General features: G+C 37.7%; 2 protein-coding genes across 2 annotated transcripts; both read right to left on the bottom strand.

Annotated features, from left to right (window-relative positions):
• Nucleotides 1-3,597: 3,597 nt before the first annotated feature.
• LOC306866620 (uncharacterized protein) lies at nt 3,598-5,624 on the bottom strand. The gene is made up of 3 exons (XM_079411885.1): nt 5,594-5,624; nt 5,418-5,504; nt 3,598-5,294 (listed from the first exon to the last, which is right to left on the bottom strand). Exon 3 carries the CDS (start codon nt 5,140-5,142, stop codon nt 3,985-3,987), a length of 1,158 nt encoding a protein of 385 aa, XP_079268011.1. The 5' UTR covers nt 5,143-5,294; nt 5,418-5,504; nt 5,594-5,624; the 3' UTR covers nt 3,598-3,984.
• A 5,920-nt stretch (nt 5,625-11,544) lies between these two features.
• On the bottom strand, nt 11,545-13,686 carry LOC306866396 (uncharacterized protein). Its single transcript, XM_079411582.1, has 3 exons — nt 13,620-13,686; nt 13,445-13,531; nt 11,545-13,171 (listed from the first exon to the last, which is right to left on the bottom strand). Exons 2-3 carry the CDS (start codon nt 13,521-13,523, stop codon nt 11,682-11,684), a joined length of 1,569 nt encoding a protein of 522 aa, XP_079267708.1. The 5' UTR covers nt 13,524-13,531; nt 13,620-13,686; the 3' UTR covers nt 11,545-11,681.
• Nucleotides 13,687-14,189: the final 503 nt, after the last annotated feature.

Genomic DNA, 14,189 nt, shown 5'->3' with positions numbered 1-14,189 from the left:
ACAGCAATGTTTTAATGGGTATTACATTATTTGACCAGCCATTCATAGACTAAGGAGGAGCATGATTAATGAGTTTTGATGTGACACTATTAAACAAAGAATAAGTTTCATTCTGTCTGTTTAATATTTACATACAGTTAAATCTCCAGGTGAGAACATCTGTGAAAAATCACAACAGAAACATAATCTGAATTATTTCCAAGAGAACTGAATTGGTGCAGAAGAAGAAAATGGATATTAATCAGATATTTTCATCCAGAGATGTATAGCAACAATTAGAACTAAAATACGCATAATCTGTTAAACTGTTTGTGACTTACTCTGATCCAGTCAGCCATTGATAAATTACTATTAATGAACCAATAATGCTACATGAAACAGGAAAGAACTGAGCAAGTTTTCTATAATTACCTTGATTAAACTAATCATCAGCCCTAACATGAGAACCGATGAGCACACAAACACATGGAAAAACCACTATAATAACAATGAAACAGAACACATTCTGTAAAATTCCACTCATTAAATGCACGCATGCCATAATAAATCCTAATATTAGTAGAAATATTCTCATCTTCACATCAAGCAGTGGAAATAAGATGCTCACAAACCCCACTGAGAGTGTTGCCCCCACTAAACAAAACAGATATGACCTGCCCATAAATATTGGAGATTCATGGCTAATGTTTTTGTCAGCTGTTAATACTAAAGCCCCGAATGTGACCCCAGGAGCCGCGTAACACGCAATGAACACATCTGACCACGTCCAGATGCTGATGATTGTTCCCAAGAACAGAGCTAAATCTATCAAAAACATGAAGCGTGTGATTATTGTCCCAAGATATGTCAAAAATGCAGAGTATATTAGGTCAAATACATCATTGTTTCTACTATTATTTAAAGAAAATAAGGGACACCCAAAATATTTGTACTCTAATGTATGTCTGCCTGCAGTTAAAAAGTTCCCAGAAAAAAAAATCACTTTTGTTTTGCTTAAACTATTTATGTACAATTATTATATAAAAAAAATAATTTTCATGTCATACAAAAAAAAAAATGTAATCGGCCCGAGTAAATTGTACCATTATAGAATTGTGACTGCACAAGTAGGCCTAGTAAATTAGGAAGTAAAAATACTGTCAAATTACATGCATAGGCCTACACATGGCATGAGATTTGAAAGCATAACAACTGAACGTCTATGAAACGTCAATCAATAAAGCAATTTTTTTTAAACAATACATTTTTTAACTAAAATTCTATTTCAACCATAGTGAATGAAAATGCATATTGTTCAATTAAAGAACTTAGGCTGTTGAGAATGAGAAAGTGATGTAGCTACTCATTCTCTATAATAAGGACCAAGTTTAAGAATACTGTAATGATTATGATTTGATTGACGGTGCGTGACATCACTGCTACGGACAAATACTGAAGGAAAGATTTTTTCGAGTACACCTGTGGACAATGAACGATATTCGGATACTTTTAAAATGGGGGTGGGGGGGGGGGGGGGGGGTGATGAGGCTCGGTTGTCTGACAATGAACTGTGAAAGAGACTGATAAGCAGTGTTTTCTAAGCCTGCTGGGTTCACAAAGGGGATCCGTGGCGCTTGTGGTTGGCTAGCACCATGGCTAGCGTGAAGAAAACCGGGGTCCCACTTATTGGCCTGGAGGAAATTTAGGTAGATAGGGATGAGAGTGTAGGTGGACCTGGCGGGCTGGTTGAAAGAGACCTTCCTATCATTGCCGTGGAGGGGAAGGTTGAGTCCTCACAGTGACGGCAGGTTGTCGTCAGACGTAGACAGGGAAGACCGAAATTATTTTAATCATTCTATATGATTTATGTGTGTTCAGCCATTGGTGATTACTGTCCTCCCAAATTGTATGTTGATTGCCTGTGCTGGTTATTACGCACAGGGCATGTGATTGATGCTTGGAGTTTCTAATTAAGTGTGCTTTGCATGAGATATCACACCATTTATAGTTTGCAGTGAATTTGGAATGAGTACTTGGGTTCCCTTTTAAATGTGTGTTCACGGTTTAATGAAATAATATGACCAGTATATGTAATCAGGATATTTAAGTGAGACAATGGCATACGGCTGCTATTGTTGCTAATAAAAAGTGTATTTCTTTTGTAATTCTTGTTCTGGAGTGTGTTTTGTGTGCTCCTCCCGGACCAGCACAGGTGTTATTCCGCAATAAAGAAGCTCGCCAGTGGGGCCCTAGTGGTGGCTCAATTTATTACAATACGCTAGAAGTTAAATTTTTTAAATGTATTTCAGCAGTAAATTACAAAAGTGAAAGACGTCTTCCCTCAGGTAGATGGAATGTTTTCCTGCCTTGCTGGATGTTGGCCTCATGATCAAGCTGTTTCGCCCAAACTGATTTGGCAAAATCAAAAAGCAGACGGTTCGCCGTTTTGCGCGAGACGAGCAGCCGGCAGAGGATTCCGCTTGGTCTTAAAGCCTTTCTCAAACGGCTACATTCACAAATAAAACTATGATTTGTGCAAAAAAATAATTAGTTATCAGTTGATAATTCCTGGTGTTCATATGGCGTTTGCCTGCAAATACGGGACAAACTGTGCGTTCCGTAGACCGAAGGGACACTTCTTTGATGCCTTAAAAACGGGAAGATTCAGTATTATACGGAACGGCAACCTGCAGGCTGCACTCTGCGAGTGGGGCTGCGAGAAAATGATAAATTAACAAAAGAGTGGGGCTGCTGTGAGTGCAGGCAGTCTAGGGACAGCATCTATATTTCAACCCCAGTGGCATGACAGTACTGGCCCTCGCGGCCAAAGGCCAAAAAAAACAGACCGGCCACCGGAAATCCTCCCAGTGTCCCGATTAGCCAATCCGGGCCTGGTTTACACACTGTAGAACTTAATTAAAATACTCTAAGAATCAACAGTATGACTTGTCATATTTGTCTCAAAGCTGACAGCAGTAAAATCAATCTAGAATGATTATAGACTTCGCTGGATCTTCATGTGCTTTAAAACCACTTATTTTGCAGCAGTGTTTTAATGGGTATAGTATTTCAATAGCTCTTAATAATTTTGATGATGGAGATGCATGATTTAGTTCTGATATGACACTGATGAACAACTACTATTTGTTAAGATATATTTGCAAGTTTTATACTTTCTGTTTTATGTTTATTTGCCGTTTAATCTCCAGTTGAGAAGAACTGATCTGCACTGCTGGTTAAAATCACAACAGCAACATGATTTGAATTATTTCTATTAAAACTGCATTGGGTTGTCTGCAGAGCTGCAGAGGAAGTAAGTGGACATTTAGCAGACATCTTTATCCAGAGCAACTGCAGACTGTTACAGTGAGTGTCTTTGTTCATTTGTCCAGCTGATGTTTTAATAGATGATCAAGAATAAATCAAGAATTTAAATCAATAACCATTTGAGTTTAAGAGTCATTCCTCATTACACTGAATGTGACAGTCAGGAGTTTGAGACATTCGGTATAGCAAGTAAACGAGATCTAAACAAACAGTGAATATTAAAAATGCATATGATAAATGCATAACAGCAGAATTCAGAAATTAGTTTTTTATATGCAAAATTATGTATAAAGTGTCAAAATATGTTTAATGTGTGTATTTGCATACAGAAAATTCAAACTATGAAAATAGTTTTCTTCCAGCTAAAAAAAATAAATACAAAATTTGCCACATAACGCTGATAGACAGAATACATCTTTTAAAATGTGGTGGAAATAATATTGCATGGGAAATGTTCAAGATTTTACTATGATGTCAGTGTACCCGATGTTAAACGCTCGTTAGTAAACAAATTAAATAAAACCGTGTGTTGTAAGAGAGATTATTTCCTGAAAGTACACAGGTACCCAAAAGTACCCATCACTGAAGAAACATCAATATTTGTTTGAATTATTAACATAACTCTAAAATCAAAATCAGCATTAACTTATGATCCAAAATCTGTTAGTGTCTTTTGATTTAGTCACTCTTATTGCCTTCAAAAATATAATGAAATAATATACAGCATAAAAATGAAATTAAGGAACCAATAAATACACAACAGCATGGAAAAATCAGGAAAAATACTAATTTCACAGCATCACTCCTTAAATGGAAAAACGCTTTTGTAAATCCTAATATTAGCAGAAATATTGTTCTCTCCACACCAAACAGAGCAAATACAGTCACAAACCCCATTGAGAGCGTCACTCCAGCAAAACAAAACAGGAATAACTTGAATGCAAAGAATAGAGTTGTCCGAGCTTGTATTTGATCAGGTATAATGGAGTAAATAGTGTATAAATGAGCCCCGAATGTGACCCCAGGAGCAGCATGGCACGCGATGAGCACATCGGACCACGTCCGTATACTGATAGCTGTTCCTACAGTCAGTCCTAGACCTGCTATGAACACTACACTGGGAAATGTAAAGATCATGACTAAAAACATTATGATTTGGTGTCCGTGTCGGGAATTTGCAAAGTCATGATATGCAGCAGATACTGTGAAAGTGGAAGATAGGATCAAATTTAAAGGAACAGCAACATCTGGATTGAGAATATTTCTTATAGTGACCGTAAAAATAACAAGTACAAATAGTATTTCCGCAAAATGAAAATGCTCATGCACTATTTTAGTGAAAATAAAAGCAGCGTTCAGTAAAAGGAGTAAAATCCATCGTGCAGTTTCTGCTGAATTGTCATGTTTTTCTTGACTGGTCTCTTCTGTTTCTAACTCTTGTCTCAAAACTGAGTAAAATCTGTGATCATTGAGCCAAACCAACTTGTCTATTTCTGCTATAAGAGCTGCTTTATCAGCAGGTTTTGGTTCAGAGTCTCTCATGATGTGAAATCTTCCTCCACATGCGTTGATCATTTCTCCAGCAAACCCTCTGGATGCTCCTGTGAAGGGTTCCTGGTGATTTTGGAGCAGAAGAACAATGCAGTGCTGCAGGACTTCTGCTCCCAGCAGCTCCTGGGCTCGTTTCTCAATATCACACTGTTGTGATTGTTGATCTTCTAGATTCAGGACCATTAAAACGGCGTGAGGTCCAGGAGACGAGAGAAACAGCGCTGTTGTGAAGGTCTGTCTCGCTGTGTCCTCCTCACAGAGGTTTGGTCCAGTGATCAGCATCATTCTACGAGCCTCGTCTGTAATTACTGGAGTCTTTACAATCTCTCTGTCCTCCTGTCCTCCGTCTTTCCTTCCTGACAGAAGATCTGCAGCGATGAATCTGGACTGACCTCTGACTCCCACGACCAGGATCCTCACTTCATCATCACGAGAAGCTGGAATAGTATGAAACAGTCATGCAATATAAGAAATCTTTGAAAACAAGGCTTATTATCTCTTGTGTAAGCATTTTTAGAAGTTTAAAATGAAATACTGACACTAATGAGCAGGTGCATTACCTTCTGCTTGTACAGCTATGGTGTGGAAGACCAGAATCAGTGTGAAGAGCAAGATGGCTTTTCTGTTGGTTAATTTCACAGTACAACCTAAAGCCAAATGCATCTTTGAATATCTGTTACTCAAGGTACCTGTATTAACTAAAATAAGAATAGGCTATAAATAAGGTTTTACTTACAGTCAGTTAGTTCAGAAAACGCTTTAAGTGTAGCTCTGTCCTGTCTTTTGTTTTGCTAAAACAACTACGCTTCACAAGTCGACGTCAGAGTAGATATTAAACCAGTTTAAGTTGTTTGGAAAGTTTTTTTTTTCTAACGGTGAGACTGAAGTAGCGATCGCACGGGTGCCAGATAACTGCTGCCATTTCTGTTGTGAATGAGAAGCATTTAAACAGCAAAAGCGGAACTAGACCAGAAGAAAGCTTGGCACGAGCTCAGAGCAAATACTGACCACACTCAATCACGTGACTGTTATAAACAGAGCTGTGAAGCATTCGAGACGAGATCTCCGATACAAACCACTGATTTATACCAGCTTAAAACTGGCTCAAACAGCGCAGAGATTCTCAGCATCCCTGACGTGTAAAACAGGAGAAACATTGTGCAGAAACGACCAGTTTAAATCCACAAATTACCAACTTTCAGAAAGGATTAACTGTAATCACATGAACTCTAAATATGGTATTGTGGCAGAAAGGTGGGGAACATTATATGTAGACATGTTTTAAAAGGTTTAAAGAGGTAATTAGCCTGCAGTGTTTTTGTTGTTGTTAAGCTGTTTTTGTGCATTTGTATTTATACACATAAGCTACTGTTTATATAACAAATACCATAGAAACCTAGTTACATTTTACCTTTATATTGAGAGGCGCCATCCCTTATGAAAATTAATCATGGTTTTATTGTAGTAAAAGTGTAGTAACCATGTTTTCTTTTTAATATCATATTTATATAACCACAGTTTTACTATAATAGCATGGTTAAACTATGGTAATTTGTGGTCACCATGATTTAACTAGTAATCACATTTTTGTTTTTTGGCTTTATTTGCAGTAAGCCCATGGTTACCCAGTGGCAATTTTTTGTAAAAGCAGAGTCCTAATTCAGTCAGTCAGAATATGTAAATTTTACCCTATCAAATGAGGTTGTTGCTTTTTTTTTTTTTTTTTTTTTTTACAGATGTTCCTGTTTTATTTGTATTCCTTCCGTATAAATAACAGGAACAGTAAGTGAAAGTAGGGAGCATCATCATGAGAATCTGAAATATAAAGTGATTTTTAACAGGAAAAAATCCAGTCTTGCCAAAAGCGTCTGTGTCACATGTGATCTTCTGTGAATTATGGAAGGCAGGTGGGGCCAAAAATATTTAAGTGGAACGCGTGGAATTTGACCATGTCAACACACACTGTTTGTCCACCTTAACGCAACAACACACAGCAGCCAATGAAATCGTTGTATTTGAGATTATTTTTGCATATATGACGCGACGGTACATTGGTATATATGTATACAATCATCAGACATGTTTATTTATGAAGGATGTAGTAATGGTGCACTAATGTACACTATGCCAAAATCAGACATTATATTTTAATACCGCCAGAATGTGTGTCTACACATACAAAAGATACGCATTCAAAATTAACGTGTTAACACTCATCAGTGCCAGTGGGTACTCAAAGTATAGGATTACTAGATTAAAAATAAAATTTTCTTCCAAATGATCCCAATGTTGGGACAGTGGCAATTTATTTTTAACTATATGTATCTATTGAGGATTGTTTGTTTGTCCAGTAAAATCAGTGATTGCAAACATCATTGGTTCTGATGTTAAAACAGAGACATGGCAAGTTTGAATGGGAAAATGAAAGTTAGGGCTGGACGTTACTGTAGGTAAAAACTGTATCAACGGATAAAAATAAATATGCATGGAATTTGTTGATTTTAAATGGTTTTTGACATTTGACAAATCAAGTTATATGTAAAAAAAAAAAATAAGTTATGTATTATAGTAAAATTTATAAAAAAAACATTTAATTCCTGGCTAAATAGTAGGAGAGAGCAAATGTGATGTGAAATTCTAGAGTCGATATAAGCAGCCTGTTTAGTTTTGTCTTGGTTAGTTTCATCATTCAATCTCAGATCTTTCTCACAAAGAGAGTCACATTTAGTTGATTTCAAGTTGACAAAAGCAAACCGATCTGGGTTTGCTCTCACAATGCTCACTATGAACTTACTTTATTAACTCAGGGGTTGATTGTGAGTTTATGATTAACTCTCAACATTCACTTCCCTTCTGAAGTTCAAGGGATTGTTACTCAAGTATGAACTAATTTACAAAGTAAAAGGAAAGCTCAATAGGACCACTGAAAGAAATTTAAATAGGTATATCAATAAAAGTTGATTACGTTCATTTATTAGTTCATTAATTTCTATAGGCCCACAACAAGCTTAAATTTTGTAGTTTCATTTTTATTTTTGTAAAGGTTTTTTTTTTGTAATTAGGCAATCAATCTGTACCAAGGTAAAGTACCACAGTATTACCATCACTGTACCATATTACTGTCACAGCAGGCTTTATGAAAGTTAATTTGAACAACTTTATATGCTTAAGTTTGTTACAGATCTTTGCTTTTGTCATAAAATTTATTGCACGTCACTATTAGCCTTTATAATATTAATTTAGCATACCGCTAAAAGTCATTTCTTGGGAAGAAACAGGTTAGTTTAATAAATACCATTGAGTTTCTAAAATAACTTACGAGCATAAAATGGTCAAAAACAAATTTAGTTTGTCATTTGTGATTTAGTTGATGCTTTCGCTGTTCCTCCAAATTACTGTTAATAATCCGAACAGTAATGCTTAATAAAAGTAGAACAGGGCAAAACTAGTGTAAAAACGGTATTAACAATTACATTCTTTAAATGAAAATACACTATTCTAATTCTAATGTCTGCAGAATTTAAATATTTTTTAAAAGTTTATACATTTGAGACATTTGGTTCCAACTACATGAGATAACCTATACAATGTAATGTTAAATACAAAGTGTGGAAGTATTTTTCTATTTCAGAATCAGAATTAGCTTTATTGCCAGACATGTTTACACATACGAGGAATTTTACGGTGACAGAACCTCCACCGAATGACAGCCACAGGACAGGATACAAATAATAAAAAATAATAATGTACAAATATACAGAATGGACAATGTGCAAAATAGCACAGACACAATATACAAGCAGTGGGGAGAGAACACAGCCCTGAGGAGCTCCAGTCCTGATAGTACGGGTGCTGGATGAGAATTTCCCCAGCCTCACTAGCTGCTGCCTGTCTGTCAGGAAGCTGTTGATCCACTGACAGACAGAGGTGGGCACGGAGAGCTGAATTGGGATCATAGTGTTAAAGGCCGAGCTGAAGTCCACAAATAAGTCCCTGGTCTGTCTAGATGTTGCAGAACATAATGCAGTCCCATGTTGACTGCATCATCAACAGACCTGTTTGCTCTGTAGGCAAACTGAAGAAAATCCAGTAAGGGTCCAGTAATGTCCTTCAGGTGGGCCAGCACCAGTTTTTCAAATAACTTCATGACCACAGACGTTAGAGCCACAGGTCTGTAGTCATTTAGTCCTGTAATTTTGGATTTCTTTGGGATGGGGATGATGGTGGAGCGTTTTAAGCATGAAGGGACTTCGCACAGCTCCAGTGATCTGTTGAAGATCTGTGTGAAGATGGGAGGCAGATGTTCAGCACAGGATTTCAGACAGACTGGTGTAACACAATCTGAGACTGGTGCATTTTTCCTTTTCTGCTTCCGGAAGACCTGGTGCACATCGTCTTCACTGATCTGAAGTGCAGATGTGGGGGAGAGGTGGGTTGCTGGGGGGGTTAATGGTTGTGTGGGGAGGTGTTCGGAGCGGGTGTGGGGAGTAGAACTCATTCAGATCGTCTGCCAGTTGTTGATTCTCCACAGTGCATGGGGATGGTGTCTTGTAGTTGGTGATCTCTTTCAGACCTTTCTACACTGATGCTGAGTCAAAATAATTAGTGAACTGATTGAATTGAATCCTTAGTTTTTCAGAATAATTCCTCTTTGCTACTCTGATCTCCTTTTCCAGTGTGTATTTGGCCTGTTTATACAAGACATTGTCCCCCTTCCTGTAAGCATCTTCTTTGGCCTGACGGAGCTGTCTGAGTTTTGCAGTTAACCACGGTTTGTCTTTGTTTTAAGTTAGATGAGTCCTGGTAGAAATGCACATATCTTCGCAAAAACTGATATAAGATGCTACAGTCTCTGTGAGCTCGTCCAGATCATTGGCAGCAGCTTCAAAAACACTCCAATCAGTAAGGTCGAAATCTTGCTCTGCTTCATTACTCCATCTTTTAACAGTCCTTAATACAGGTTTAGCTGATTTCAGTTTCTGCCTGTAGGTCGGTATAAGATGAACCAAACAGTGATCAGAGAGTCCTAAAGCTGTCCGTGGAACAGAGTGATATGCATTCTTTATTGTTGTGTAACAGTGGTCCAGTATATTACTGTCTCTGGTGGGACATGTAACACGCTGTCTGTATTTTGGCAATTCACGGGAGAGATTTGCTTTATTAAAATCCCCGAGAATTATTAAAACAGAGTCCGGGTGTTATTGCTCTGTCTCTGTGATCCTATCAGCGAGTTTCTGTAAAGCTGATCAGATCATGTGTGCTTGCGGTGGAATGTAAACACTCACGAGAATGAATGAGCAAAACTCCAACGGCAAGTATAAAGGCTTACAGTTAATGAAAAGCGCTTCTAGATCAAGACAGTACATCTTCTTTAACACTGTTACATCTTTACACCACCTTTCATTGATGTAAAAGCATGTCCCGCCACCACGCGATTTCCCCGTTGATTCCGCGTCGCGATCTTCTCTGATCAGCTGAAAGCCCAGCAGACTTGGTGTCATTCAGCCAGGTTTCCGAGAAACACAGTGAAGCAGAGTTTGAAAAATGCTTATTTGTCCGGGAGAGCATAAGGTGTTTGTCTGTTTTATTTGGTATAGAGCGGAGATTCGCCAGATGGCAATGCTGTCCGAAATCCATGCTGTCTGAGCTTCACGAGCGCACCGGCTCGCTTCCCCCATCTGCGCGTCCTAAAGCGCCTGAACAGCGCCGCTGCTCCACCAACTACAATGTCCAGCAAAACATCAGAATAGTCGAAAACCGGGGAAATATCGGGTGGAGTGTACTGCCAAATGTCCAGCAATTTGTCTCTGGTGAAACTGATTGCAGGGATATAACTAAAGACAGGACAAACTAACAAAAAACATAAAAACAACTGTGCAGCACGCCACAGAGGCTGCCATCAGTGGCGCTATCTTGTGTATACAAAGAATTTCTTAAAATGAATATGGTATGACAATTAGAGATTAGACTGTACAGAACTTGAAATCTACATGCTAATACACACTATACACACAGTCACGCAATGCTGATGCTAATATTAACAATTATATGTTAGCATTAACTAACATTCACAATTAGCAATATATTTGTTACAGTAATAATCCTTGTTTCCTTTAGTTAATAAAAATACAACTATTTGTTAGCTCAGGTACGAATGTTAACAGATTCACCTTTTAATTTGAATAATGCATTAGTAAATGTTGAAATTAAAAAGTAATGTTAATCAATGCTTTATAAGTATTGTGTATTGAATCTTGTTCTGTTTTGCAGTTTTCATGCTACACTTTGTCCATCCGGTTTTATGTAGGCCCACCCACATTTCTGGCCTGGCTCCTGGTATGAGGCCCTCAGTTGTCCTCAGTGTGAAAAGATGGATCTCAAAATCATAGTCATTCTTGGAGAGGGTTCAAAAATATGTAAAATGTTGAAAAACCAAAGAATATATCTATCAATTTCTCTTTTTGTGCAAAATGTGAAAATATGGTTCAATTGTGTGAATCCATATGTTAATCCTTGTGTGGTCCTTATGATAGTAAATATTCCCATGGTCCATACTAAATCTGTTATGAACACTACACTGGACAATTAAGACAGCATGAATTAATAAAAAATTACTGATTTGATGTCAGTGTCATGAAACTCTCAAATTTAAAAAATGAAGCAAATTTACAAGAACAGCCACATTTTAATTCAGATTATTTTTTAATGTGACCATAAAAATAACAAGTGCACATAATATTTCTTCAAAATATTAGTTTACACCAATATAGAACTTGTTTCACAATGTCGCAGTTCTGATTCTTTATTTTTCAGATTCACGGCCATTAAAATGGTGTGAAGTCGAGGAGACGAGAGAATCTGCTCCTGCTGTCTTGCTGTATCCTCAACAGTGGCGTTCTGGACTCTTTTTTCAGCGTTAAAGAACCCAACAGTAATGCTGGATAAAACAAGAAAGATCCAAGCACATATTCTGTAAATACCTTAAGCAAATTCAACAACATCTCTAAAATCAGAACAACTGAAGCAATAAACACACAACCACATGGAAACATTACAAAAAATATTACAACAGTTTTCTTCTCGTTGGGATCTGATTTGAGCATTGCAATTGCAATCAAGATTAATATCAGAATTATTGTGAGCGTCACTCCAAACAGAGCATTGAGCACAATCACACACAGCATTGAGAGTTCAGCTGCCACTGCACAAAACCGGAATAGCAGGAGTAATTCTTGGACATTTAGATTTTGGAGCTCGAATGATAAAATTATGAATTCCCAAGCTCCAATCGTGACCCCAAAAGCAGCACAGCATGCAACAAAAACATCAGATAAAGTCCTTATGCTAGCGATTGATCCAAGAATCACACCTAAACCTACTGTAAATTTTAAAAAAAAGTCAGCTGTAACTTTTTTTTCTGTATCATTTGACTTGCACACTGGTAGATACTTTATAAAGGCAGCCACAACTGTGGAGCACAACGCCAGATTTAGAGAAAAAGCAACATGTGAATTTAGAGCATTTTTTAAAGATGACATAAATGCCATAAGTCCAACTAAAGTTGCCTCAAAAATTAAAATACTTTCTTTCTGTTCAGTAGTCAGCTCAACTGCAATCAGTGAAATGATCAGACTCCACCCGACCACTCCTAAAGTGTCACACGTTGCAGATGAGAAATTACTTTCTCTAAGGTATACATCTATTTCATTTAGTCTTTTCAAAAGGTCCAGTCTTTCTAACTGTAACAGTTGTCTCAAAACTGAGTAAAATCTGTGATCATTGAGCCAAACTACCTTGTCTATTTCTGCTATAAGAGCTGCTTTATCAGCAGGTTTTGGTTCAGAGTCTCTCATGATGTGAAATCTTCCTCCACATGCGTTGATCATTTCTCCAGCAATCCCTCTGGATGCTCCTGTGAAAGGTTCCTGGTGATTTTGGAGCAGAAGAACAATGCAGTGCTGCAGGACTTCTGCTCCCAGCAGCTCCTGGGCTCGTTTCTCAATATCACACTGTTGTGATTGTTGATCTTCCAGATTCAGAACCATTAAAATGGCATGAGGTCCAGGATGCGAGAGAAACAGCGCTGTTGTGAAGGTCTGTCTCGCTGTGTCCTCCTCACAGAGGTTTGGTCCAGTGACCAGCATTATTCTACGAGCCTCGTCTGTAATTACTGGAGTCTTTACAATCTCTCTGTCCTCCTCTCCTCCGTCTTTCCTTCCTGACAGAAGATCTGCAGCGATGAATCTGGACTGACCTCTGATTCCCACTATCAGGATTCGCACTTCATCATCATAATCATCATCATCATGAGAAGCTGAAATGGAGTGTGAAACCATCATGCAAAGACGAAAATGGGATAGGAATGGTATTCTTTAAAAACAAGCATGATCTTGTGCAATTATTGCATTTCAAGTAAATTGATCTAGGATTTTTAGAGATTTATTATGAGACCAAAATACTGATTCAGAAAAAGGAAACTCATTCAAAGCTTGGAATGACATCAGGATGAGTAAATGAAGACAATCTTGAGCTATAGGTACACGCATTTTGAAATTTTTGGTTTAACAGTATCAAGCGGGGACATTACCTGCTGCATGTACAGACATGATGTGAAATGCCAGAATCAGTGGGAAGAGCAAGTTGGGTTTTGTCTTGATTAGTTTCATCGTACAACCTAAAGCCAAATGTATCTTTAAATGTCTGTGACTCAAGTTACCCGTATTAACAAAACTAGAAGAATCGTAAAAAATATTTTTACTTACAGTCTGTCTTTGTGTAGTTAGATCCTATCGCTTCCTTTGCTAAGCTATGCTCGACAAAGATGGGTTCTAAACTAAACCTAAAAATAAATGCTAAACCAGTAGGACAGGTTTTTAGAAATATCCTAGAGCCAGTGACATTTTGATGTTATTGTATACATTTTTGTGTAAAGATTTCTAAGTTTAAAAAAAGACTTTGCTTAACAGGACGTTTCTGCATACTGGATGTTTTTAATTGGTCAAGCCACTATTTTTGTCCACCAATGTTTTCCACATTCAAGTATGTTGTTTCCCAGTTGATTCTGCAAACATTTACATTAGAAAAGCTGCTGTAAATAATCTTTAAAGAATTATGACTCCATAGATTCTCATGCGTAAGGTTCTTTGAGCAATATGTTTTTCAGATTGACCCATTTTTGTGCATCTCTGGTTGTCTTGGCCATCGTTTTGAGACCAGACTGTGCTGCCATGTTTGTTCAGGATGGCGCTGTCAACTCCTTCTGGCCTGAGGGCAACGTAAAACTCTCTCTTCATCTCCTTATCTTCCAGACATTCATGCTGTTGGCCAAGGTC

The sequence above is a fragment of the Barbus barbus genome (assembly GCF_936440315.1).
Source record: "Barbus barbus genome assembly, chromosome: 48".
Lineage (NCBI taxonomy): Eukaryota > Metazoa > Chordata > Actinopteri > Cypriniformes > Cyprinidae > Barbus > Barbus barbus.
The sequence above is the reverse complement of the archived record's forward strand: the minus strand, read 5'-3'. Positions and strand labels throughout refer to the sequence as shown.

Excerpts from the sequence above, each read along its gene's own strand:
- LOC306866396 (XM_079411582.1), bottom strand. The coding sequence starts at position 13,523 with ATGAAACTAATCAAGACAAAACCCAACTTGCTCTTCCCACTGATTCTG. Across the intron at positions 13,172-13,444 it reads CATGTCTGTACATGCAGCAG|CTTCTCATGATGATGATGAT; the intron begins GTAATGTCCCCG and ends ACTCCATTTCAG.
- LOC306866620 (XM_079411885.1), bottom strand. The coding sequence starts at position 5,142 with ATGATGCTGATCACTGGACCAAACCTCTGTGAGGAGGACACAGCGAGA.